Consider the following 23,961-nt stretch of genomic DNA (forward strand, 5'->3'; position numbering starts at 1 on the left):
GGATTCATGGTCATCATTAGATTCTTCATTATGGATACTTTACTGAATTCAAATTCCACAATCTGCCATGGTGGGATTTGAACTGGAGTCTCCGGAACATTATTTGGGTCACCATTCCAGCAATAATACCACTAGACCATTGCCTCCCCTTTCAGGAAGGAAACTGCCATCCTTACTTGGTCAGGTCTACACATGACCCCAGACCTACAGCGATATGGTTGACTCTTTAACTGCCTGCTGGGAAATTTTAGATGGGCAATAAATGCTGGCATGGCCAGTAACACCCACATCCTATAAATGAGTTTGAAAAATTAGGTAATCTGATTCTTGCATGAAGACAAATTATCTGGGTGTTACTCAGAAACTTGTCAGTGAAATGTTATAACTCTTTGGCGGAATTTATAAAAACACATTCGTGATGAATGCTTCACTGGCCACACCAGTGGTCTTGTGGTCCATTCCTAGTTGACAGGAGAAGCCGGAGCTTCTTTCTTGAACTGCAGCAGTCCTTTGGTGCAAACGGACCCACAATGTTGTCCAGGACAGAATTCCAGGATTTTGACCCAGTGACATTGAATGAAAAGTGACATGTTTCCCTGTCAGGATGGTGAATGGCTTTGGAGGGCAACTTGGCAGGGTGGCTGTTGCAATGCATCTGCTGCCCTTCTATTTTCATTATCCATTCATGTGACGTGGGTGTCAGTGGCTGGGCCAGCAATTTTTGCCCACGCTTTCTCCTTCTAGATGGTAGTGTTCATGACTTAAATATTGCAAAAAGAAAAAAAAGATTCAGCAAGAGAAAATGCTGATTAGACCAATCATGATGTTGTCTCTTTTTTCAAGTCTGTTCTTCAGTCCTTTTTCTGTTAAGTGCAAGATGAAAACCCTCACCCTTTTTGCCTCCTTTAGCAATGTTTACATTTTATGTTCTTTTATTGCCCGTGATCCTTCTTTCTGTTTTTCGAGAAACCATGATTGAAGGAGAGACAGAATGAGTGCAGACCAGCGAGCACCTCCATTCAGCCATACAATCGATAGGACGAAGTCTTGAGGGCTACCTGCAATCCCACAATACATCGGGTTTCCAACATGGCTGCAGGTGAATAGGCTCTATCTTCAGAGTGGGGTGGGGAAGTTTCTTTTTGTTCCCTCTTTTGAATCAAGAGTGAACCAAGATGCCGAAAGTGGTGTCTCGTAGTGTGGTGTGTTCCGACACCCGGGACCGCGAGGAATACGACGATGGCGAGAAACCTCTGCATGTTTATTACTGTCTGTGCGGACAGATGGTGCTGGTCCTCGGTAAGCAAACTCGATAGGCCCTGAAGCCTCGGGCTCGAGTACTGAGCTCTGTAGGGTCAGGATGTCCTTTGGCAGGACTTGTGAGGCAGGGGATTTTATTGAAACAGTGCGAGTGTAACGTTCTTTTTTCTCGTTTTGGTTTTTTAAAAATAATACCGTGGATGAAATTTACAAAATTTTATGTTTGAGTTTTCATTATAATTCTTGTTATAAGTGAACCAAAATTATTATTGAAGTGAGAAACTGAAAGCAGAGCCCTGAAGTATAATGGGATGACGTTTATAAATTGAAGATGAGATACAACAAACTTGGTGTGAGTGACAGTGGCAGGTTTGACATAACGTCAGCGCTGTGAGAGGAAAGCTGGCTGCAGGGGGTCTGAAATTAAAATAGTGTAAATTTGGAAACACAATAGGCCCATCAGAACCTGAGGGTCGAAATCAAGCTAACATTTTAGAGAGAAGACTCGTATCCGAACCAATACAAGAAAATGAGGAGACTTCTTTAGGTGTGTCAATCTTTCTGGTTGAGTGGCAGAACATGTCTCTTTAGGTGGCAGGTTGGGACTGGAAGACAGAATTCACTCTGACCTATTTTACTAATTAATCGGAGATGTTCTTTCACACCTTTTTGGAGTGGGTGGAGCTTGAGCCCAGGCTGCTTTCATTCAGGGCAGGGCCACTACCACTGTGTCAAAGAGGGTCCAGGATCTTCTGACCTATTTTTCCTAATTAGCCTGCTCAGAGATGTTATTGCACACCTCTGGAGCAGGTGGGACTTGAACCCAGACCTCCTGGTCCAGGAGTAGTGACAATATGTCTGTGCCACAGGAGGGTTTGCCAGAACCTAGTCTGACACTTCAGTGAGATACAAGATGCACCTGTATGCTGCAATTAGTTTATTCAGCTCTTGGCAGTTGTTTAAAGGAATTGGAAAAAAGTAGTCATAAAAAAGATAACCTTGATTTTAGTTTCTCCAATGTATTAAAAAATCGATTTTACTAAGTGTTCCACATTAAATCCACAGCCATTGCTAACCCCACTCACGTCTGTTTTCCAGTTTAATAAGAATAAATAAGGGGATAATCTTTCCATGGGAGAAAAGTTAGTAAACAAAGAAAACAGGCTCAACATAATTGGAGAAGAACCAGAGGGGAGAAGAGGTGTTTAATGCAGTGAGTTATTATGATCTGTATTGCACTACCTGAGAGGATGGTAGAAGCAGATTTGATGGCCAGTTTCAAAAATAAATCAATAAGAGGAAAATGTACAGTGTTGTGGGGAGACAGACAGTGAGTGAGTGAGAGGGACTAATTGGGAGAGGGAATGGAATTTTAGACTGACAGCGACATCCTGTTAGTGAAAAACAGCAGTCTTGTCCTGACTACATGATAGGATGAAACAACTTGCTTAATCTAGACTTTGAGATGTTTGCAGCAAAGAAGGAGGCCATTCACTCCACTGTGTTCATGCTGATCAACAAAGATCTGACTATACCAATCCTGTTTTCTTGCCCTTGGTCAATTGCCTTGCTGTCTATGGTAATTCAAGTGAATATCTAAATACTGCTTAAATGTTACAGATGTTTCTGACTCGCTCACCTTTCCAGACAGTGAGTTTCAGACTCCTGTCATCCACAGTAGGTAGAAGATTCTCCTTGACAATCCTCTTAGTCTTCTACCTCTTATAAATCTATGCCCCAGTCATTTAAAGTGGGAACAAAATGTCATCCTATCTATCCTACCTATGTCCTACGTAATCTTTATATCTCTATCAGGTCCTCTGTCAAAGTCTGCTGCTACAGGAGAAACAACCCCAGCTTATCCAATCAAGACAGCATACTTTGCAATCTCCTTTTCATCGCTTCCTTATAGTGCTCTGATCTTGCTTTTATTTAATGAAAACTGAAAGAACTGTGAATAGTGTAAATCAGGAACAAAAACAAAGTTGCTGGAAAAGCTCAGCAGATCTGGTGGCATCTGTGAAGGAAAAAGCAGCGTTAACGTTTTCGGGTTCGTTGAGGAAGGGTCATCTGACCTGAAATGTTAACTCTGTTTTTACCTTCACAGACGCTGACAGACCTGCTGAGCTTTTCCAGTAACTTTATTTTTGTTGCTTTTATTTAACGCTTACTCTCACTTTATAAACTGGAAAAGTAAGGCAAACAACCAGAGCTCCTTAACTCTACGAAGCAAATAATTTAGTTTCAAAGTTCTAACATATTAGTTATCTATGTTTTTTAAGGTGTACTTAGCATTTTGAATTAATATCCAATCAAAGAAACAAGCGAGAAATACCAATGAATTACCTACATGCTGTCCTGTAACACCACCATTTGATTTCGTTGAAGAAGTTGATCCATCGTTCTCTCCATCACCAGAGTCTCTCCCAGTCTCACAGACCCCTTTACCCAGCTGCAACACTCTCCCTCCACCTGGACCACTTCCTCTCGTCTTTTACATGCAGTTGCTCTGTTTTTTAAGAATTGTCAACGTGACATTGATTGCCTCAATTTTTCTGCTCCCCTCACCTGGCCTAAGCTGTCTGCCTCCAAACTAACTGCACTCCGTGCACTTAGTTCCAACCCTAACTTTTTCATTAAGCCCGCTGATAAGAGCGGTGCCGTTGTAGTCTGGCATACTGACCGCTACATTGCAGAGGCTGAGCACCATCTTTTCTATCTCTCTCGACCATAACCCTACGACAGAGCATCAGGCCGTTATATGAACTACGGTTACTGACCTCGTTTCATCTGGTGACCCCCCCCCACAACTGTCTCCAAGGGAATAGTTCTCCACACAGCTTGCTTCTACCTCCTTCTGAAAATCCACATACAGGACTGCCTGGGCAGACCTATTGTTTCAGCTTGCTCCTGCCCCACAGAATTCATATCTTCCTACCTTGACTTGGCCTTTTGTCTCTTGGTTCAGTCTCTGTTCAGTTATTTTCCAGAATTCCTCTGATGCTGTGTGCCAGTTTCGGAATTTCCCGTTTGCAGGCTTCAGCTGCTGTCTCTTTACCATGGATGTGCAAACCCTTTACATGTCCATCCCCCACCTGGAGGGTCTTGGGCATCTCCGCTTCTTCCTGGAGCAAAGGCCTGAACCATCCCCACTCAACTACCACCCTCCTCCGCTTGGCTGAGCTCATCCTCATCCTGAACAACTTCTCTTTTAACTCCCCTCACTTTTTTCAGGCCAGAGAGGTGGCCATGGGTATGCATGTGGGCCCTAGTTATATTGTCTCCTCATGGGTGCGTGGAACATTCCTTGTTCCTGTTCTGGCCGCCCACCCACAACTCCCTCTCCTATATATCAATGATATCACAGGCACTGCTTCCCTCTCATGTTTGGAATCGGAAAAGCTTATCAATTTTGCTTCCAATTTCCACTATGCCCTTGTTTTTACCTGGTCCATCTCTGACTCTTCCCTTCCTCAATATCTGTGTTTCCATTTCTGGGGATAAATTGGCCACTAATAATTACTATAAAACCACTGATGCCCACAGCTACCTGGACTATACATCCTCTCACCCTGCTTCCTGTAAAGACTCTAGTCCGTTCTCCCGTTCTTCATCTCTGTCACATAAGTTCCAATGAGGTCAGCTTCAACCAGGGAGCCTCCGAAATGTCCACCTTCTTACTCAAACGAGGATTCCCTAGCAATGTTGTTGACTGGGCTCTCAACTGGATCCGACCCATCTCCTGCACTTCTGCCCTCACCCCATCCCTTCCCTCCTGCAACAGCAATAGGGTTCCTCTTTTCCTTATCTATGATTCCATCAGCATCCACACCCATAAGATCATCAGCTGCCATTTCCACCACCTTCGGTAAGATGCCACCACCAGATGCATATTTCCTCTCTCCTCCCTTTTCCACCTTCTGCAGGGACTTTTCCCTCTGGGCCCACTCTTCCTTCACGCCCAACACCCCTGCCCCCGTGACAACTTGCCCTGCAACAGCCACAGGTGTAACACCTGCCCAATTACCTCCTCCCTCCTCATTATCTAAGGGCCCAAACAAACCTTCCAGGTGAAGCAACACTTTACCTGCACTTCTCACAATCTAGTCTACTGCATTCGCTGCTCACAATACCGTCTGTTCTACACTGGGGAGACAAAATGTAGACGAGATGACTGCTTCACAGGGCACCTATGTTCTGTCTGCAAAAATGACCCTGAGGTTCCAGTTGCCAGCTATTCTAACACACCTCCCTGTTCCCTGGCCAATGTCTCTGTCTCAGGCTTGCTGCAGTGTTGCAGCAAAACACAGTGCAAGCTGGAAGAACGACACTTAATTTTTTGCTTGGGGACTCTACAGCTGTCCGCACTCAATATCGAGCTCAATAATTTTAGCGTGTGAACTCTCCTATGTCCTAGCCCCCAAACCCACACACCGGCAGTGTTATCGCATCGTCTGCCATTACACACTACCTATTGTTAGTCACTAATACTCCCCCCATTAACAGCTATTCACCCTCCTTTTGAGATTGTTATCAACTCCTCTGTCTATCCAGCTGCTCTTCTCTTTCTTTGGGCTCTACCCCAGCTATCATTTACCAATGAAGCAGCTGAAGTGTCCCATTCTGTTTTTGACTGTTTATCACAGGTCCTTCTCTTGCCCACTCCTCTTGAAATGCTGACCGCCTGTTTCAGAGTACACGCTTGCCCACCCCTCTCGCTGATACTGACTGCCTGTCACAGTGTCTTCACCTTGCCTGTATGGCTCTTCTGCATCTGTTCAAACTTTTGAGATGCTTTGGCTTTCCAGGATAATTTGAAGTTTAATTGTAGTTGATATTTAAGCAGTTGACAAGGTCCCTCATGATAGACTGATCAAAAAGGTGATTTGGTAAGTTGTATACAAAATCGGCATGGTCATAGAAGACAGCGTAACAATGGAGAGTGTTTTTCTGACTGGAAAGTCTGTTACCAGCGATGTTCCACAAGGGTCAGTGCTGGGTTGTCTGTGGTTCGTGATATGTATAGATGAAAATGTAGGTAGTCTGATTAATAAGTTTGCAGATGACACAAATATTGGTGCCGTTGTGGCTAGTGAGGAAAGTTGTCAAAATATACAGCAGGATATAGACCAGTTGAAGAGGTGGATGGAGAAATGGCAGATAGAGTATAATCCATTTGAGATGATGAATTTTTGGGAGGTCAAATGCAATTGAAAAGTATACTGTAAATGCTAGGATCCTTAAGAGTATTGATTTACAGAGAGATCTTGGGGGGTGAGTCCATAGCTCCTTGAAAATGACAGTAAAAATGCATACAAAAACAAAGTTGCTGGAAAAGCTCAGCAGGTCTGGCAGCATCTGTGAAGGGAAAAAAAAGAGTTAACGTTCCCAGTCCAGTAACCCTTCTTCAGAATGGTTCTCAGGAAGGGCCACCTGACCCGAAACAGTAACTCTGTTTTTTCCTTCAGAGATGCTGGCAACCTGCTCCGCTTTTCTGGCAATTTTGTTTTTGTTCTTGATTTACAGTATCAGCAATTCTTTCAGTTTTTATTCAGTAGAAATGGATATTTGGATTATTGTGATAAGTTTTGACCCCTATATCTAAGGAAGGATACACTGGCATTTGAAGGATTCACAAGAATGATCCCAGAGAAGGAGTTATTGTCATATGAGGAGAGGTTGAGGACTGTGGGTCTATACTTGATGGAGTTTAGAATAATGAGGGGCGATTTGATTGAATACGGAATGCAGAGAGGCCTGGATAAAGTAGATGTGAAGAAGATGTTTCTACTGGTAGGAGAAGCTAGGACTCCTGGGCACAGCCTCAGAGTGAAGGGATGACCCTTCAGAGTTTGCACCTTGCCTCCAGTGTGCACTGAGCCCTGGCACCAGACTGTGCCAGGCTTCACCTTGAGGATCATGAGCCTGGGAGATCTCTTCAGATTGCTATGCCGAAAGCGGCTGCCCCGTCACTTGCAAAGCCCAAAACAAAATGTCTACTTTTAAATGATTTTGCACTTGCTCAACAGTCCAGAATGTGCTAATAATTATACTAACAATTAATTTAAGATAATTGATGGAGCTCAGAATATGGCTTATTTACATTTGCTAAAAACAAAGCACCTTCATTTAAAAGAAAAGGAACTGCAGATGCTGAAAATCTGAAATTAAAGCAGAAATTGCTGGAGAAGCTTAGCAGGTTTAGGAGCATCTGTGGTGAAAAGGCAGAGTCAACATTTTGCATCCAGTAAACACTTCTTCAATTCCAGTTTCAGTTCTGACGAAAGGTCACTGGGCTCAACATTGGGGAGAAAGCAGAATCAAAGACGCATTGGTAACCTGGTACCAATTCTCTGCAAACAAAAGGAATACGTTCAAGCCTCGTAGTTTCTTCTCAATTCCTCAAACATGGAGCGACTATAGTTCCCCAATGCTTTCTCTGTGGCAATGCCTCATTAAATCATTGGCAACCATCAACGCTCCTTTTCTTCTGTCGTATGAATTGTTGGGAAAGTTTGAAATGTGGCATTCTTACATTCTTCTTGATCATACAAGATAAGAAGCTTCAGTGACATGTCTGTCTTTTCAGTACTCTATAAGTTCTGTACAACCCAAATGATTGAGAAAATTTAGGCCTTTTTGTACTCGATACTTCCAAAATACAAGGCTTCAACGATGCTTGATAACATGAAAGCCAAATTAATTCTTTTGAGTGAGAAAATATTGATTACTGACTGAAGATACAAAGTAAATCAAGCAAACACCATGTTCAACAGCTAAATTATCAATATTCTGTCTATAGCTCATTAGTTATCTCTTCAGTCCAGTAGGTTTTGATCTAATTTTGTGAAAACTCCGCAAGTAGAGCTTATAATTTTTTCTCAAGCAGCTATAGCTTCAATAGTATTTTAATTTAATGAATGACTGTGAGGGGATCTTAGTTTTCAGCTGCTTTATGATTTGCCATTGCATCTTCAATTAATTTCAATGCAATGTGATCTGGTGGAGCTTCGCAGCATGGCCCAGCAAGGGGATTTGGTAGCCTCTGAGCCCCTTGTCTATATCATGAGGGCATTATTGATCACCCCGATACCCTTTCAAATTGAGTGCAGTAAAGATTCAGCTTAGTATAGGTGGACATTGCTTCTTCCTTACCACAATTCTGTAACTTGTCAGCAAGTTCACTGGGTGCCTTGACAGAGCTGAGGATCTAACTAAGTATGATCTGTCCCCACACTGGAAGTCTGTTGAGGGAGCAAGGATCAAAGTGATTATGAACAATCTTGTACCTCAACTACAACTGTCAATAACTCTCCACTAGTTCAAGTCATGCCTAGCTCCAGGATAGTCCTACAAAATGTTCCTCAGGGCTGTGTTCTAGGACCAGCCATCTTCAGCTGCTTCATCAATGACCTTCCCTCTAACAAGGTCAGAACAGGGATTGTTCACTGATGATTGAACAATATTCAGCACCATTTGCAACTGCTAAAGTACTGAAGCAGCCCATGTCCAAATGCAGCAAGACCTCGATAATATCTATGTCGTGGTGGCTGACAAGTGGCAAGTGACATTCGTACAATATCAGTGCCAAGCAATTAACTTCGCCAACAAGAGAAAATCTAAGCATTTCTCCTTGACATTCAATCACTAATTTGCCCGTTATCAACATCCTCAGAGAGTTACGATTGACCAGAAACTGATGAACTAACCATATTAGTCCTGCAGCACATAACTTGCCTTCTATCTATTCAAAGCCCACATCATCAAGGTATAAGTTAGATAATTCCCCAGTTGCCTGAATGAGTGCAACAAAATACTAGAAGCTTGACACCATCCAGGACGAAGCTCATTAGATTAGTGCCACATCCACAAATATTCGCTCCCTCCATCATGGACTCACAGCAACTTTTATGTGCCTGATACCAAACCCCTGACCAGCACCATCTTGAGGGTCAAGGGCTACATTACAACTAACCAACTCTATTTGGGTGATTTCTAGAGATGGCACTGAAGCCTCCACGCTACTAACTGTAAGCAGTGGGAGATCCTATGATCCTTCTACACACCTCGCTAAAAAGCCAAACTTAATGTAAAAATTCCAATCAGGAACATGAAAAGCAATATTGATTACATTAAACCAAAGTTACTTGTAGTCCTGCTGTGTCAGTATGTAATATTGGCCTGGGTCTTTCCTGCTACCAGTAAAATGTGGAACCAATATCATGCCATTGGAATTGTGTATGAGCACATCTTTTTCTGATTTTTGTTTCAGATTCAAATAAAATTGGCGATAAATGTCTTAAAGAAATTTTCTCAAGGCATTTTAACATCAATTGGATGGGACTGCAGATTTGGAAATTTGGGAAGTATGTGTGCAAGGAATTTCTTTAAGCCTCAGATTTGTCATTAACCAGTATAAACAAACTACTGAGGTAACAAGATGTAGAGCTGGATGAACACTGGATGAATCTGATTTCTGAAGAAGAGTCTAGGCCTGAAACATCAGCCTTCCTGCTCCTCTGATGCTGCTTGGCCTGCTGTGTTAATCCAGCTCTACACATTGTTATCTTGGATTTTCCAGCATCTGCAGTTCCTGCTATCTCCTAAACAAACTACTGCTAGCTAGGAATTGATCTAAAGTACCCCTTCAATATTTGGTGGCTGTCATCGAATCATACATTCTATTTTAAGACTATGTCACAGTTACGCACTATGAAAACAGACTCCCCAGCTCTGAGTGATATAATTAATTGATACTGATAGCCCTCAATTCGAGGAGTATTCTACTGACGGGCCTTTCTCAGGAATGTGGTCACTATCACCTTTGCTCTAAAATGATGGGTGCCTGCCTGTTCAGTCTGTGCCATATTCTGAGTTTTAGAAGAACATTCTGGGCAAGAGCGGAAAGGAACTGGAATGCCCAGAACTCCTAGAGACCTTTACTGATATTCTCCGTGGATAACAGGAGAGCTCACCTTCTGACAGTGGTATCCTTGTTTCTGAGTTGAGAGTGCTTGACAGAAGGTGATGCTTATGAATTCCAACCCTGGGCAATCCAGGCTTCGTAGAGCAGCAAAGAATGCCAAGTGCTGTGAGTGGAAGAGAAGTGATTTGCCAGTAACTCCGAGACATTGAGTGAGACTGATATTGGTACTGATGGTAAATAGTGTGGAGGATAGCTGTAAACTGCAGGAGGAAATCAGTCAACTGATCAGCTCAGCAGAACAATGGCAAATGTTGTTCAACCATAAAAGGTTTGAGGCAATGCACCTGGGGAGGGTGAACAATGTAAGGCATTACACTATAAATGGTAGGACCCTGGAAAGAACTGAAGATCAGAGGGACAACAGTGACCATGTCCAATCCCTGAATGCAGCAGGGAAGGTAGATAAGATGATTTAAAATGTCATAAGGAATACTTGCTTATAATTCACTGACACATAGAATACAAGAGCTAAGAGGCTATGCTGGATCTGTGTAAACTGTTAGGCCACAACTGGAGTATGGCATGAGTTTCTAGAACCACATTATAAATGTAATTGTACTAGAGAGGGTGCAAGGAGATTTACCAGCATATTGCCTGGGCTGGATGGTCTGAACTATAAAGAGCGATGAAGATTGAAAGGGGACTCAGAGGTGTATAAGAGTATGAGGAGCATGGGGACTATGGATAGAAGATGGTGTTGTGTGATTTCTGCCCTCGATCTTATTGAATGGTGGAGCAGGCTCAAAAGGCCGCGTGGCTTATTGTCATTCTTGTTTGTATGTTCCTAATTAGGAATATTTGTTTTAATTCTGCAAAGTATATTTTTTTTAAAGTAGCGGTGGAAAATGTTATCCTCTTTAAGGACAAGAAAGCCATTCCTATTGCTGTTTTGATATAGCCAGCTACAATGAGAGGATGGTTAAATAAATTACAACCTAGTTCTAAACTCAAAGAAAAATATTGTCTTTTCATCTTTTCCCTTCTTTTTCTCCATTTTCTTTGCTTATGTTTCAGCTTCTAATTCAGTCTTGGAAACTGCTTCCCATGCTTTCATTTAAGTCATACTATAGTCAGTCGCCCTAAATGGACCCTCGCTTAAATTTTTATTTGGTTTCTTCCTTTCCTCCAGGAGGAAAGTATTTTGATGCTTCCCAAAGTAACATTTTTGGGATTGTGTGGTGAATTGCAGCTGTGTCACACCACTGCATCCTTACATTAGTTGGATATCTAGCCGAGCATTGTGAAGGGAATGCCAAGGTCTGTAAAATTTTGCTAAAGCTACTATATTACCTCTGCTTCTAAAAGAACTTGGCTGTATTGTGCTAATTGTGATTTGAAGAACCAAATCTTCCTTGAGCAAATTTTAAACATTCTTACATACTAGCTAATATTTTTAAACAACTCTGGAGATGCATTTTTGAATATCCTTTGAATTTTAGTTGTTTTTTTATTAACTTGTTCACCTTTATTATTTATTGCCAGTATGACGCACTTGTTTTGTCTGCTGTTAAAAGCAGTTTTTAATGGACTCCAACAAAAGTGGGGCACTGGAAAGACTGATAAATGAACACTTGGTATAGTTTTCAGAGGCTGTTTTGTTTGCTTCTGTTGTCACTCCTAAAACTGTGACTGTTTGTTTGAGGTAGAACTCACCTATAAATTAGCGTGTGTCCTGGTCTGAAGATATCTCTGTAAAATCAGTTAATCTAGGGGGCTTCTACCTTATTACAATTTGTTTTTAAATTATTTACATTTGAGTTATAACTTGAAAGATCTTGCAACATGATTCCTTTCACTTTGGGATTCAATGATATTGAGAGATTGAAAGAAAAAAACATTATCTTTTCTTACAAGAGTTGCAGATAAAAGCATATTTTCACAAAAACATCTGTTTCTTAATTTCCCCCAGCTGTATCACATTTACTCCCTCCCACTATTTCAAGCACATTTTTCCTTCAGTGACGACTGCAAACTTCTGATATTTCACCATTAGATGATGTTTCATATGCGTGTCAGATGCATAATGTTGGTAAGCAGTTTGACTCTGAGTAAAGCAGGAATCTTATTTAATGTTTTAATTTCCTCCATTAGTTTTCTAACCCAGGACCACTAAAACAAATTGTACCCTTAACCTTCGCTGAAATCCATTAATTCTGTGTAGATTAGGATAAAATTTGAGTTTTCTGGTTGATACAGCTCAGTTTCAGACTACTCAATAAGTGATCAAGAAATAAAGTTTACTTGGTTATTTTTTTATTGCCCCCATTAGATTGTCATTTGGAGAAACTGCCCATGAGACCACAAGACCGAGCACGTGTTATTGATGCATCCAAGCATGCTCATAAATTCTGTAATATTGAGGAAGATGAGAGCATTTATCTTAGACGGTAAGGTGGCCCTGCCTTTTTGGGTAATGGTAATGTTCTTTGGGTAGTTGTAAATATGTGTCTATGCTTTAATGAACAGTGAGCTGTTGCAGTTTGACAGATTCCTGGGCCAAAGATTTTATGATCTGTGAAGTGGTATTTTCATCTGTTTGTTCACAGAAAAACATTAATTTATGATGTAATTTCGTAAAAAATCATGTGATGCTGGGGCTTGAGCTGCTAAGGATATGAAGAGAAACTTTCAGAGCTTCAGTGGTATAAAGAAATCTTGAGAGATAACTAACTAACACGTATGGTTGTGGGTAATTTAATTGCAGAAGTTATTTGCATTTCATTCATAACTTTCATGAAATGTCAGGGTCAATTTACAGTAATGTTCAAGTGTGCATTCTGAATGAGTGTGATTGGTTAAAGCATTCATCATTTTATTTTTGCTGCTTGTAGGTCAGAAGGGATAGAAAAGCAATTCAGGAAAAAATGCGGAAAGTAAGTACTTGTCATTTAGGTGTAATTGAATCATACTTGTCAGCCCAAGAGTGTGGTAACACATGAGAAGTAGAGACCAAGTGGGGTCAGCAATGGTGGATCTCTGCTTTAAAGCGCTATGCTGTTGGGGAATAGCCCTGTTATGGCAGTGACAATTAGAATTTTATGAGGTTTAGAAATGTTGAAGTGAAAACTGTGCTTCATGAAAGCAGCTTTAACAATGGAGGAAATTGTTTATCACAGCGTGTCACTATGAGAATCATTTAAGGTAAAATGATGATGTTGATTTATATGAGTGAAATAATAGGAGAAAATTATTTGTTCCATGAATTGAAAGAAGCAACATTTCCGTCTTCTAATGGAACTTGTCAAATAAAATCATTCCCTTTCAAACTGTGGGGACACTGATAGCTATGAATGTTAAGGCCAGACAATTTGGAGGAGGCTGATGAACATAGAATTGAATTACCAGCAAACAGTGGATTAGAGAAAGCCTTATATTTATCTCTCTCTTATCGCAATATGTTTCATTTATAATGATTTTGACAACCAAACTCTGTGGACAAAACAATTTTGACGTGGGGAGAAATGTAAGATGTAGCTGGATACTAATTATCACATTCATAGAATCATAGAATCCCTACAGTGTGGAAGCAGGCCATTAGGCCCATCAAGCCCACTCCAATCCTCTGGAAAGTATCCCACCCAGGCCCACCCCTTACCCTATCACTGCAATTTCCACCTTAGATGCTATGGGCAATTTAGCTGATGCACCTAACCTGCACATCATTGGACTGTGGGAGGAAACTGGAGCATCTGGAGGGAATGCACACAGGCACAGGGAGAACATGCAAAATCCACATGGACAATCACCCAAGGCTGGAATTGAACCCGGCTCCCTGGCGTTGTGAGGCAGCAGTGCTAACCACTGAGCCACTATGCCATAATTAGAAGTTATGGGCATAATTGATGAGAAATAGGGAGCAATTCCCAAAGCCTGTGGTGGGGAGGGAGTTGAGGGTGGAGAAGGAGGAATAATGTGCAAAAACTAAATTGTGTAAAGTGCTCGTGGTAGTAACCTGTGTCAAAAGCCAAGAGCATTTCATCTGGTTGAATGCAGCACTTAAGTATTGCTTTGTGGAATAAGCCAGTTTTGGATGACAAGATAAGTGGAGACACTGGCCTTCCATGGATGGTTGTACAAGATTAGACATTCATTTAGAAAACTGAGATCTTTTGGATATGCATTTATCCCTTGACTGCAGCTACTTTCATTACTTCCACGTTTATATAGTTTTTATCTCGTTGTTTGTGGGACTTGGCACTTGCAAATATGCTGGCATATTTGACCGTTGGAGTGTAGGAGGTTAGAGGGGGACCTTAGAGGTTTATGAAATCATGTGGGATATATCAAAGGAAAATGGTCATATCCCCCACCCTCCCACCCACCTTCATTTCAAGATTTGGGGCATACTTTTGTGGTGAGAGGAGAGAGATTTTAAAAAAGATATCAGCAGTAATGTTTTTACACACAGTGGTTCACCTGCGGAATGAGTTTTCTGATGAAGTGGTGGATGGCAGGTACAGTTACACTGTTTAAAAGATATATAGATTTGTACATAAATTAGAAGGATTTAGAGGGATATGGGCCAAATGCAGGCAGGTGCGACTAGTCTAGTTGGGGATTACGGTCGGCATGAACTAACTGGAACAAAGGGTCTGTTTCCATGCTGTATGACTCCATGACTATATGATTGTGAAGCATTTTGAGATGTCTAGAAGATATGAAATTCACCACATAGTTGCATGTTCCTTTCTTTCATGAAGAAACTAGTTAGTTAGGACTTTAGTTTTGATTGGAATTTCTTTAGAAGTATCACTGTTTGTTCTGATGTTTAATGTTTCTCTACAGTGGCTACCCTTCATGGAATAGATTATGAATTGACTTCCAACCTTTGTGTCATTACTGCTTTCCATCAAATAATTAGATGTAATATTGCACTATATCTAACTAAAATTTTAAAATAAAACCAGCCATTTCTGCCCAGTTGCACAGGTTGTTTTTTTTGTCCAAATTTTTCTTAAATTGGCGAAACGTCTGCAGAAAATCTCAAAATTTCAGGTGCAGCTTAAGTATAATGTTATGTGTCAGGTGAAAAATATCATAGATGAGAAACCAGCACTGTGACCAAAGCCCTATATTGAATTAAGTACTATTTAAATTTCCACTAATAGCCACTGATCGCAGATCTCCAAAGAGGTCCTAAATGCAGAGCTTTCCTTTTAGATGCACAGACACTTCAAAAAACTTTTTAAAAGCTTTTTAACATGATATTTCTTGAATCTACTTAGAAACTAGAACTGGATGTTAATATAAGCTAGCAGCTGGTACTACAGTATTTAATTTATTTAAAAGTACCTTTCAGTTACTTAAAAATAAGGTTGCTCATGTGGTGAACTAAATAGTTTGATTCCTTTTTTTTTCTTGTGATAAACCAATTTTCAACTGCATTAGTTAAATGGCCCAAGAATCTTTAAAAATAAGCCAGAAACATTGCCTAACTGCAATAGAAATAGCAGAATGCGCATTTAGTGCCATGAATATGAGGAGAAAAAGGCAAGGAAAACTCAATAGCAATGCAACGTGTGTCAGAATAGTTAATTACACCCAAGGCAGAAACTCTGCCGCACAGTCTGTTAATTTTAAGAGGAAAGTAAAGAATTTCAACATTTTAAAGTATTGGTTAATAATGAATTTGGCCTGACAATTAGATGTTCTGCCCAGGTGCGCATAAGAAGGGGAAAGCATGTGAAACAGGGCATATTTAGACTGCATGATGAAAACAAAAGGCATACAAGGTAATAATAACAATAGTTCCTAGTGCAGAAAGATTGGTGGCCTGATGGATGAAAAGCATGGCCTTTTAGGTAACAGGTTTTCTCTCGTATTTTATCTGGGGTTGTGAGTAAACCAGAATCTTACCCTGAGGATTAAGGACAGCATTCAACTCCTAGACTGCCTTGAATTTTGGGAGGTTTGAAGTTACATTTTATGGTTTTCATAATGATTTTGTTCATCAGACTATAAGACTTCAAAGGCAGTTGAATGATTCCCCTTTGCCAAGGTTAAGAGGGCAATGCAGGAAGCAAGCTCATTTTAAGCTCTTGAATTTCAAGCATTAAGTCAAATGAATAGTAGAATGAAAACAATGTGACTTTTAAAAAATGTCTTTTCAACATTGGGAAGGTTATAATGTCACAGGATGCAAAAATAGTGCCAAAAGTGGCTGTTAACAGCTGCGTGTGGTATAATGCATTATTTAATTTTAAGGAACTACAAAAGAAATTTATCTTCAATGTCAAGAGTTATTTAGCCCACCTCACTAGTAAAATATATCTACTGTTACATCTGATTTATTTTCTTTCTTGTACAGAAATAGGAAACATTTGAAGAGATGACTACTAGAATAAATAGTTAAAATTAAATTTATTGATTTTTTTTAAAAATGAAAGTCTTGAAGCTGAATTGTTAACAGCAAAGGAATGTCTGGCCCATAATGAGCCCTTACTAAATCATTTCAGTTTTGAAAATGTTGACCTGCCCTATATCTTAAACCATATTTTCATGTTCATATCACTGCTTTTGCTGTGCGTGCTTCAGAAGTTCAATTTATATGCAATGGCACCATGTTCCTTACATTCATAACCAGCTGAAAAGTTCTAAGGGAAGCAGCAGAATTTTGAGCAGAAACTGTAAGGAGATGATTATAAGTTTTAAATTTTCTTTTGAATATTTAATATTTTAATTATCTTTTAGCTGTTCATTTAAAAGGTGTACTGTTTTCTGGGTATTTGGTTTATTAATTTTGAGTTTTCATGTACTTATTAAAGGTCTAGATATTTGTTTGTCTCTTAACTAGAAAGAAAAACTAGTACAGTGTAATGACTGTGCATCTTTGCAGATGTGGACTGCTCCTCTTTTATCAGCACCAACAGAAGAATACTCCCATTACATTTATTGTGGATGGTGCTTTGGTGAAATTTGGCCAAGGATTTGGCACCACAAGTATATACAGTCAAAAACAGGAACCGCCAAAGAAGGTAATCCTTTGAAAATAAGGGAGAAATTTTGAATGTGCATTTATTGCAATCGTCTACAGAATTTAAGGATCACCTAACATTAAAACATATTTTCAGTGGTAAGATTGGGGTATGGATAATAGACGAATACAGGGAAGACATATCCTAGAATAGTTGATTCATATTCCAGTAAAGAAGCTACAAAAGTGATTGACTTAGTAAAATATGTGAATGTATATTATCCAATATTAATCTGGACACCCTAATCTCCTGGGGAGCCAGGTTCAAACTCGCCATGGCAGATGGTGGAATTTGAATCCAAAGCAAATCTGGAATTAAGAGTTTAATAACTACCATGAAACCATTGCTAAGTGCTAGAAAAACAATCTGGTTCACTCATGTCCTGTAGGGAAGGTAATTGCCATCCTAACTTAAACTAAATTGAATTAGGCTTATTGCCACGTACTCGCATGAGTACAGTGATAAGTTTACAAGTTGCCACTTATGAATCCATCTTGGGTACAAAGATACCTAAGTACAGAGTCTTCGGTACAAACCAGAAAAATAAGTTTAACTCTTTAAACGTTATAGTACTTCTAACTTAAAAAATGGTGAAACAAAGAAACACTGTTAACAGTTCAACATCACAGTCCATAAACACCTGGCCATACTAGCACTCCTCACAAAGGCTCGACCACCCCATGCTTTGGACTTGACATCACCCACGCTGCCTGCGCCCGCTCTCGCCGCTGGCTGCCCGGTGTTGCTTGCTCCATGCCACCTGGAGTCCTGTTCTGGTGCTACTCCGGATCTCGCAGAAGCCGCAATGCTGCTGACTGCCAGGTTTTTGCCCTGACACACCAACCACCTCGTGGCTGACCAGCAAAGCCTCCAGCTGATGCCGTCGCCCTTGCTGCCTCCATAGCTGAGCTCCCTCCCGAGGGTCAGTTGAGAAAAGAAAAACTTTAAGAAAGAAAAGAGTTCGGACCGGATGAGCTACAACTCAGAAACTCTCCTCTGCTGCCATCTGACAGGATAGTGTAGGGGGAGGAGCTTAGATTAGTTCATAGGTCGGTGCAACATTGAGGGCCGAAGGGCCTGTTCTGCGCTGTATTGTTCTATGTTCTATCTTGGACCACCTGGTGTGGCTTACATTTGATTTCAGACCCATTGTGAATTTAGCCATGGGCAGTAAATGCTGGCCCAGTCAGTGACTCTCACATTGTACATCCTGTGAATGAATTAAAAATATGGAAATAGACTTTTTGACACTATGACTCCAAATTACATTTTCATGAAACCTGAGAATCATGTGAAAGACCAGGGTTTGTTGCCCATCGCTAATGGCCCCTTAAGAAGGTGGTGATGAGCTGCTTTCTTGAATTGGTGCAGTTCAATCATTCTCAAAGCTAGAGCCATAGGTTGCTGAAGGTCAGTAGAGATTTTCCAGGTGACCTTTAAAATAGTCAGAGACATCAAGAGCAGCCAACATTAGATGACAGTCCCATCATTCGTTTGCAACAAGTATGTAAACCACTTTTTTTTTTGATAGATTCTTGATAGCATTTTATCCTTCCTCTTTGCCAAAGAGCTTTTAAAGCAACCAAAGCATGGCCATCACTGCTGCGATTCATTAGAATCCCTACAGTGTGGAAGCAGTCCGTTTAGCCAATCAAGTCCATACCAGACCCTCGGAAGAGCATGCCACCCAAACCCATCACTCCCCATCCCACCCTGTCTCTCTAACCCTGCATTTCCCATGGCTAATCCACCTAGCCTGCACATCCCTGGACACTATGGGCAATTTAGCATGGCCAGTCCACCTAACCTGCACATCTTCAGACTGTGGGAGAAAGCTGGAGCTGGTGGTTTGTCACTGCCCCAACTTGCATTGATGAAGGATCATAGAGGATGGTGGCCATGGAGTGTGTATGGACATAGGGTAAAGACAGTTGCCTGATGGTTCTGATAAGTGCATAGTGAGCTGCAGTTATCAGTACTGCACAGACTTGCTTGTCGGAAATTTGCACCATATAGTTACCAAAGTCAGAAGAATAGCATTTGAAGTATAAATAAGACAAGTTGAGCTTGACGCAAGTACAAGGGAACAAGGTAGTCACTGTCCAATAGTGAGATTCGGAAATGGCCATTTAGAACTAAGTGGCGAATTGGAATTTTTTTTTCCCTCTGTGCCATTTGGTTCAACATGCTGCCTGAGCGCTTTAGCTTAGAGCCCAATTCCTGCCTTTTCTCCTTAACCCTTAACATTGTTTAATTTAGATAATCATCTAATTCCCTCTTGAATGCCTCAAGTGAACTGCCTTAGCCAACTTTGTGTATTTCATACACTAACAATTGGTTTTCTGGAAAAGCATTTTTCTTAGCTTGTATTTGTTTCTTTTGCAAAACACTTCAAAATTGTGCCATCTGAGCTTTGATTTTTTTTATGAGCAGGGACAGTTTCTCCCTCTCTGCCATGTTCAAACTGCTCATGATTTTGAAAATTTCTATCAGATCTCCTCTTTCTCTTCCCAAGGAAAACTGTCCTGGTTTCTCCAATCTATCCTCGTGATTGAAGTGTTTCATCTTTTGGAATATTCTTGTAAACCCCCTTTGCATTCTCTGCAAAGTATTCATGTTATTCCACTTGTGTGGTAATCAGAATGGTATGCAGAATTCCAGCTGAGGTGTAACTAGTGTCCTAAGTAAATTCTCCATAATTTCTGTGCTGTTGAACTCTGTCCTCTTGCTAATGAAGCTTATTTAATGCTTTATTAATAATTCTCACTACCAGTCCTGCCACCTTTAATGATTTAGGTACGTATGCACCCTGGTGAACTGCTTCTCCACATCCTTTACAAAAGTATCCTTTAAATTGTCTGTCTGTGATCTTTGTGTCAAAGTGTATGACCTCTTGTTCCTCTGTGTTGAACTTCATCTGCGACCAATCAACCCACTTTAACATGGCCTTTTGACGTTCCACAGTAGTCTTGTCACAGTTTACAATTCTCCCTTGTTTGTGTTTTCTGCAAACGTTGAAATTGTCTCCAATGCACCAAGCTTGAGATCATTTATGTATCTTCAGAAAAGCAATAGTCCTAATACTGACCTTTGAGACATGTGTACACTCCTTTTAGTGGTTGCAAATGGACTGATCTTTTGTGAAATATTTTGAGATATTTTTGTCTTGCCACCACTCAAATTATTAAACTATCCCCTCAAAGAGGAGTGAAAGAATTGACCTAAATGTCATAGTTCTATAGTCTTTCCTGCTTCTCTTTTTATTAAGTTTGCTAAATAAACTACCTATTGTTATCTGTACATGTATTCTTATCCTGATATATGCCAAAGTAATTACTTAGTCTGTTGAGCTAAAGGAATCCTGGTTACTGAGTTTATTGCTTTTGATTTTTTAAACCAAGGAGGGGAAAGTCCTAGACGCGTCTGTGGAGAGAGAGAAATAAACTTATGTTTTATGTGCAATCTGATTGCTTCAGAAATGAAGTTCAAATTCGGATGCTGAGGAGCCTGCTGAATTTCTTCAACACTCCCTGTCTGTATTTTGAATTTCCAGCATCTGCAGTAGTTTGTTTTTCTTTGAGCTGGCTACTCAGGGACTTGTTGAACTGCATTTATACACCATTTTTTCTGCTCCAATCTAACCTTTTTTAAATTTGCTTTCCCAGTTCCTTCCTAACATCATTTTTATGTGTATGGTCAGAATGTGGAAGCACTGGTTCAAGAAGATCGTCCCCTTTTTGGTGCACTGAGGATTAAGCAATACATGATGGTTCTTACCAGCAATGTTCACATCCTGTGGTGGGGAAAAAATGTTAACCCAGTTACTCCAACCACTCCTAAAATCAAATTACTGGTAGTGCAAATTTTACAAAATGTTCCTTGTACCGTTTAGTAATGAAGTTGTTTCAGGTTTAGCAAACAGCAACCTGATACAACATGACAAATCACGGTGTAGGAGCAAATTTTCGCAGATGCTGGAATCTGTACCAAAAACAATCAATGCTGGAGGTCACACTGGATTAGACAGCATCCTTGGAGGGTGAACAAGCTAACATCTTGAGTCTAGATGACTCTTCATCAGAGCTGAAGTGAAGTGTGGAGGTGTAACTTTTATACTGTAGTTTGGGGTGGGGGTAGTGGGTGTAGGGTGCTGGTGGAGAAAAGACCCACTATCTGCCCAAACGCCCACCCCAAGTTGTAGCATAAAGGCTGTCCCCCTCCAGCTCCGAAGACTCAGTTAGACTTGAAACAGTAGCTTGCTGTCTCTCCATGGATGCCATCTGACCCACTGTGATCTCCAGCATTGGTTGTTTTCAGTTCATGACATATCACAGTCTCGTTCACACATATTTCAGCTAGCAATATGCTATTTTTTATTTCTCTAAGGAGCAGGTTGACATTTGTACAAGAAACGGGTTTCAATTAAAAATTTTATCCTGTGTGCTAGGAATGACACCAGTATTAATGACCAAAGTGTGAAGGAAGTTACTCTGGACAATGGGGCATATAAAGAAGGCTTATGGTTGGAACCTTTCCAAATCTTAAGCAACAAATGGGGAGAGACATAATGGAATGGCAATTATCAACTTTGAGGTTTTCAATCTAGAGGTATGGCCCATTGGAGCAGCTGGAAAAATATTGATCGTTATTCTTATTAGCTCAATCACTTCCCCCAACAAATGTTTCTGCTTTTCACTGAAGTTATTGATTTGGATACAATGCGACAAGTAGTGATCACTGTTAATTCGACAGCTTAGATTGTAAGTGATACTAGTAATTGACCATGCAGGACACAGCAACTGATCACAAACCTACATGTTAATTAATAGAGTCCATGTTTTCTTCAGGGCTTATTGGATGTAGCTGAGACTGGGGTATCTTGATAACTGATTTCCTCCACTTTAATAATCCTCAGGATATTTATGTTGCATCTTGCTGATCTTCCTGATGGTATGAGTAAATTGCAAATTCATTGGTACAAATGCTAACAGAACCGTTGAGAGACCTAATGTTGGTTGCTTTTATAGCTTGTGAGAGACAGCAATATATTTGTGAGGCCACAGTATTTTGGGTTATTCTCAAAGATTTAATTATGCTAGAATGTTGGGAGTAATGTGTGTTACAAAGACTTGGAGTTTGTAACAAGTTGTGGTGAACTGCTTTCTGATGACCCCAGTCAAGTATCTCTGGGAAAATAATTAAAGGCATCTTGGCTGACCTATACAGCTTAGAAAGTTGTCTGGGACAAGCTGAACTTATTTCCAAGGGTGTTTTTATCTATTGCTGGGATTCTGCTTATGTTTACTTTGATCCTAGCATTCTTCACTGCTGATAATAACACCTTGTTTATAGTAGTAAACATGAACTAAATCACCGCAAGCTATTTACACCCCTACCTCTGAAGTTCTGTCTTTGATATAACTAATGCAAAAGAAGTGCTTGAGTGACAACGCATTGATTTTGAAAATCTGGTGAATATTTAATTTTGATATTTCTTTCTGTTCTACTTTGACACAGTTGAAATTAAAATATTAAAGTTCCAAATAAGTAAAAAGAAGCTGCTGGCAACCTGGCTGTTTTCTCTTTGTTTCCTGCTTTTCCATTCCTATTCTAACTCTGAAGCCATTTTTGGAGAATTTTACAGCCTCATGGTTCAGCAAAGTATTCAGTTGCACAAAAAGACTTTCTAACAACTGTTTAAAATGTTGCATGTTGATATCGGTTGTTGCTGGCACAATTAATTTTTTTTTAAAACGTAAGGATATAGATGAGCTGCAGGATAGTATTCTGCTTACAATAAGAGTAGTGACTGCTTTATCCCTTCCAGCAGTATTTTTGTCATTCTGATGCTGAAACAGTTTCAAACCATAAATCCCCAGTAGGAGGTGAGAAATGCAAATCCTCTCAGCCTAATACTGTAGGAAAATTGTAAGACTTTTTATCTGCATTGAGTTGATTTAGATTAGTTTAGGTTAAGCGTTTAACTTTTTGTGGAACTTCAAAATGTGAATCTCAGAAAATCAAAAACTTGGTAGATAGCAAAGCAAACTGCAATGGCAAAGCTACATATAATAGCCATTCTTCACTAGCATCAGACCAATGATAGGAGCCCTTCTAGCTGATAAATAAGCAAGTGCTGGGCCCAGATTTTAACCATAACACCATAACAGTCTCTGCCATGATGAAAATGATGGAAGATGTTCCAAATCCTTAGCCCCTTCCCCAAATGTGGCACTTTAATTTCCCTCGTCAGGATTGGGACAGGCCACGATTGATTTACACATACAGCTGACCATTTAAATGATCAGCTCTTTTTACTCCTATTAGATTTTGGAGTCACTTCCCAGGTATCTGAAATCTGGAGTTTGGAGATTAGACCAGGCCAGAGCAGGATTGTTCTTTCCATTTGTATAGCCAGAGTAATCCCTCTGGAGAACTGAGGTGCCTGCATAGTTATGGTTCTGGGTCTCGGTCAGAGTGAGGCATCACATATTCTTTGGGAATGGGAGTCATGGACTCTTTAGGATTGCTAATGATGGAGAAGATTTTGCATGCAAGGTGCATAAAATCTTCAGATCTATCCAGTCTGTTAAGCAGTGCCAAGCCCAGTCCAACCCTGTCAAGCCATTCAACCACAAACCTTTCAAGCAGTGTCAAAGCAATATAAACCCGTCAATATATATTTTAATGAATGCGCTCTTTCTCGATAGAGAGCAGTCTGCAAAATAGAACTTTGATTGA

At 40.4% G+C, this 23,961-nt stretch overlaps 1 protein-coding gene across 2 annotated transcripts in view; it reads left to right on the forward strand.

The window, feature by feature from the left end:
• The first annotated feature begins 1,062 nt into the window (after positions 1 to 1,062).
• The window catches only part of steep1 (STING1 ER exit protein 1), a 37,420-nt gene continuing 14,521 nt past the window's right edge, over positions 1,063 to 23,961 (forward strand). The window contains exons 1-4 of one of the 2 annotated variants that reach the window (XM_048545000.2): positions 1,063 to 1,299; positions 12,516 to 12,633; positions 13,078 to 13,119; positions 17,082 to 17,220. In XM_048545000.2, the coding sequence (XP_048400957.1) occupies positions 1,176 to 1,299; positions 12,516 to 12,633; positions 13,078 to 13,119; positions 17,082 to 17,220 (423 nt within the window). In that variant the 5' untranslated portion in view covers positions 1,063 to 1,175. The remainder of the gene's footprint in view (positions 1,300 to 12,515; positions 12,634 to 13,077; positions 13,120 to 17,081; positions 17,221 to 23,961) is intronic. The other variant, XM_048545001.2, reaches the window with a different exon arrangement.

This window comes from Stegostoma tigrinum, chromosome 15, assembly GCF_030684315.1.
Source record: "Stegostoma tigrinum isolate sSteTig4 chromosome 15, sSteTig4.hap1, whole genome shotgun sequence".
NCBI lineage: Eukaryota > Metazoa > Chordata > Chondrichthyes > Orectolobiformes > Stegostomatidae > Stegostoma > Stegostoma tigrinum.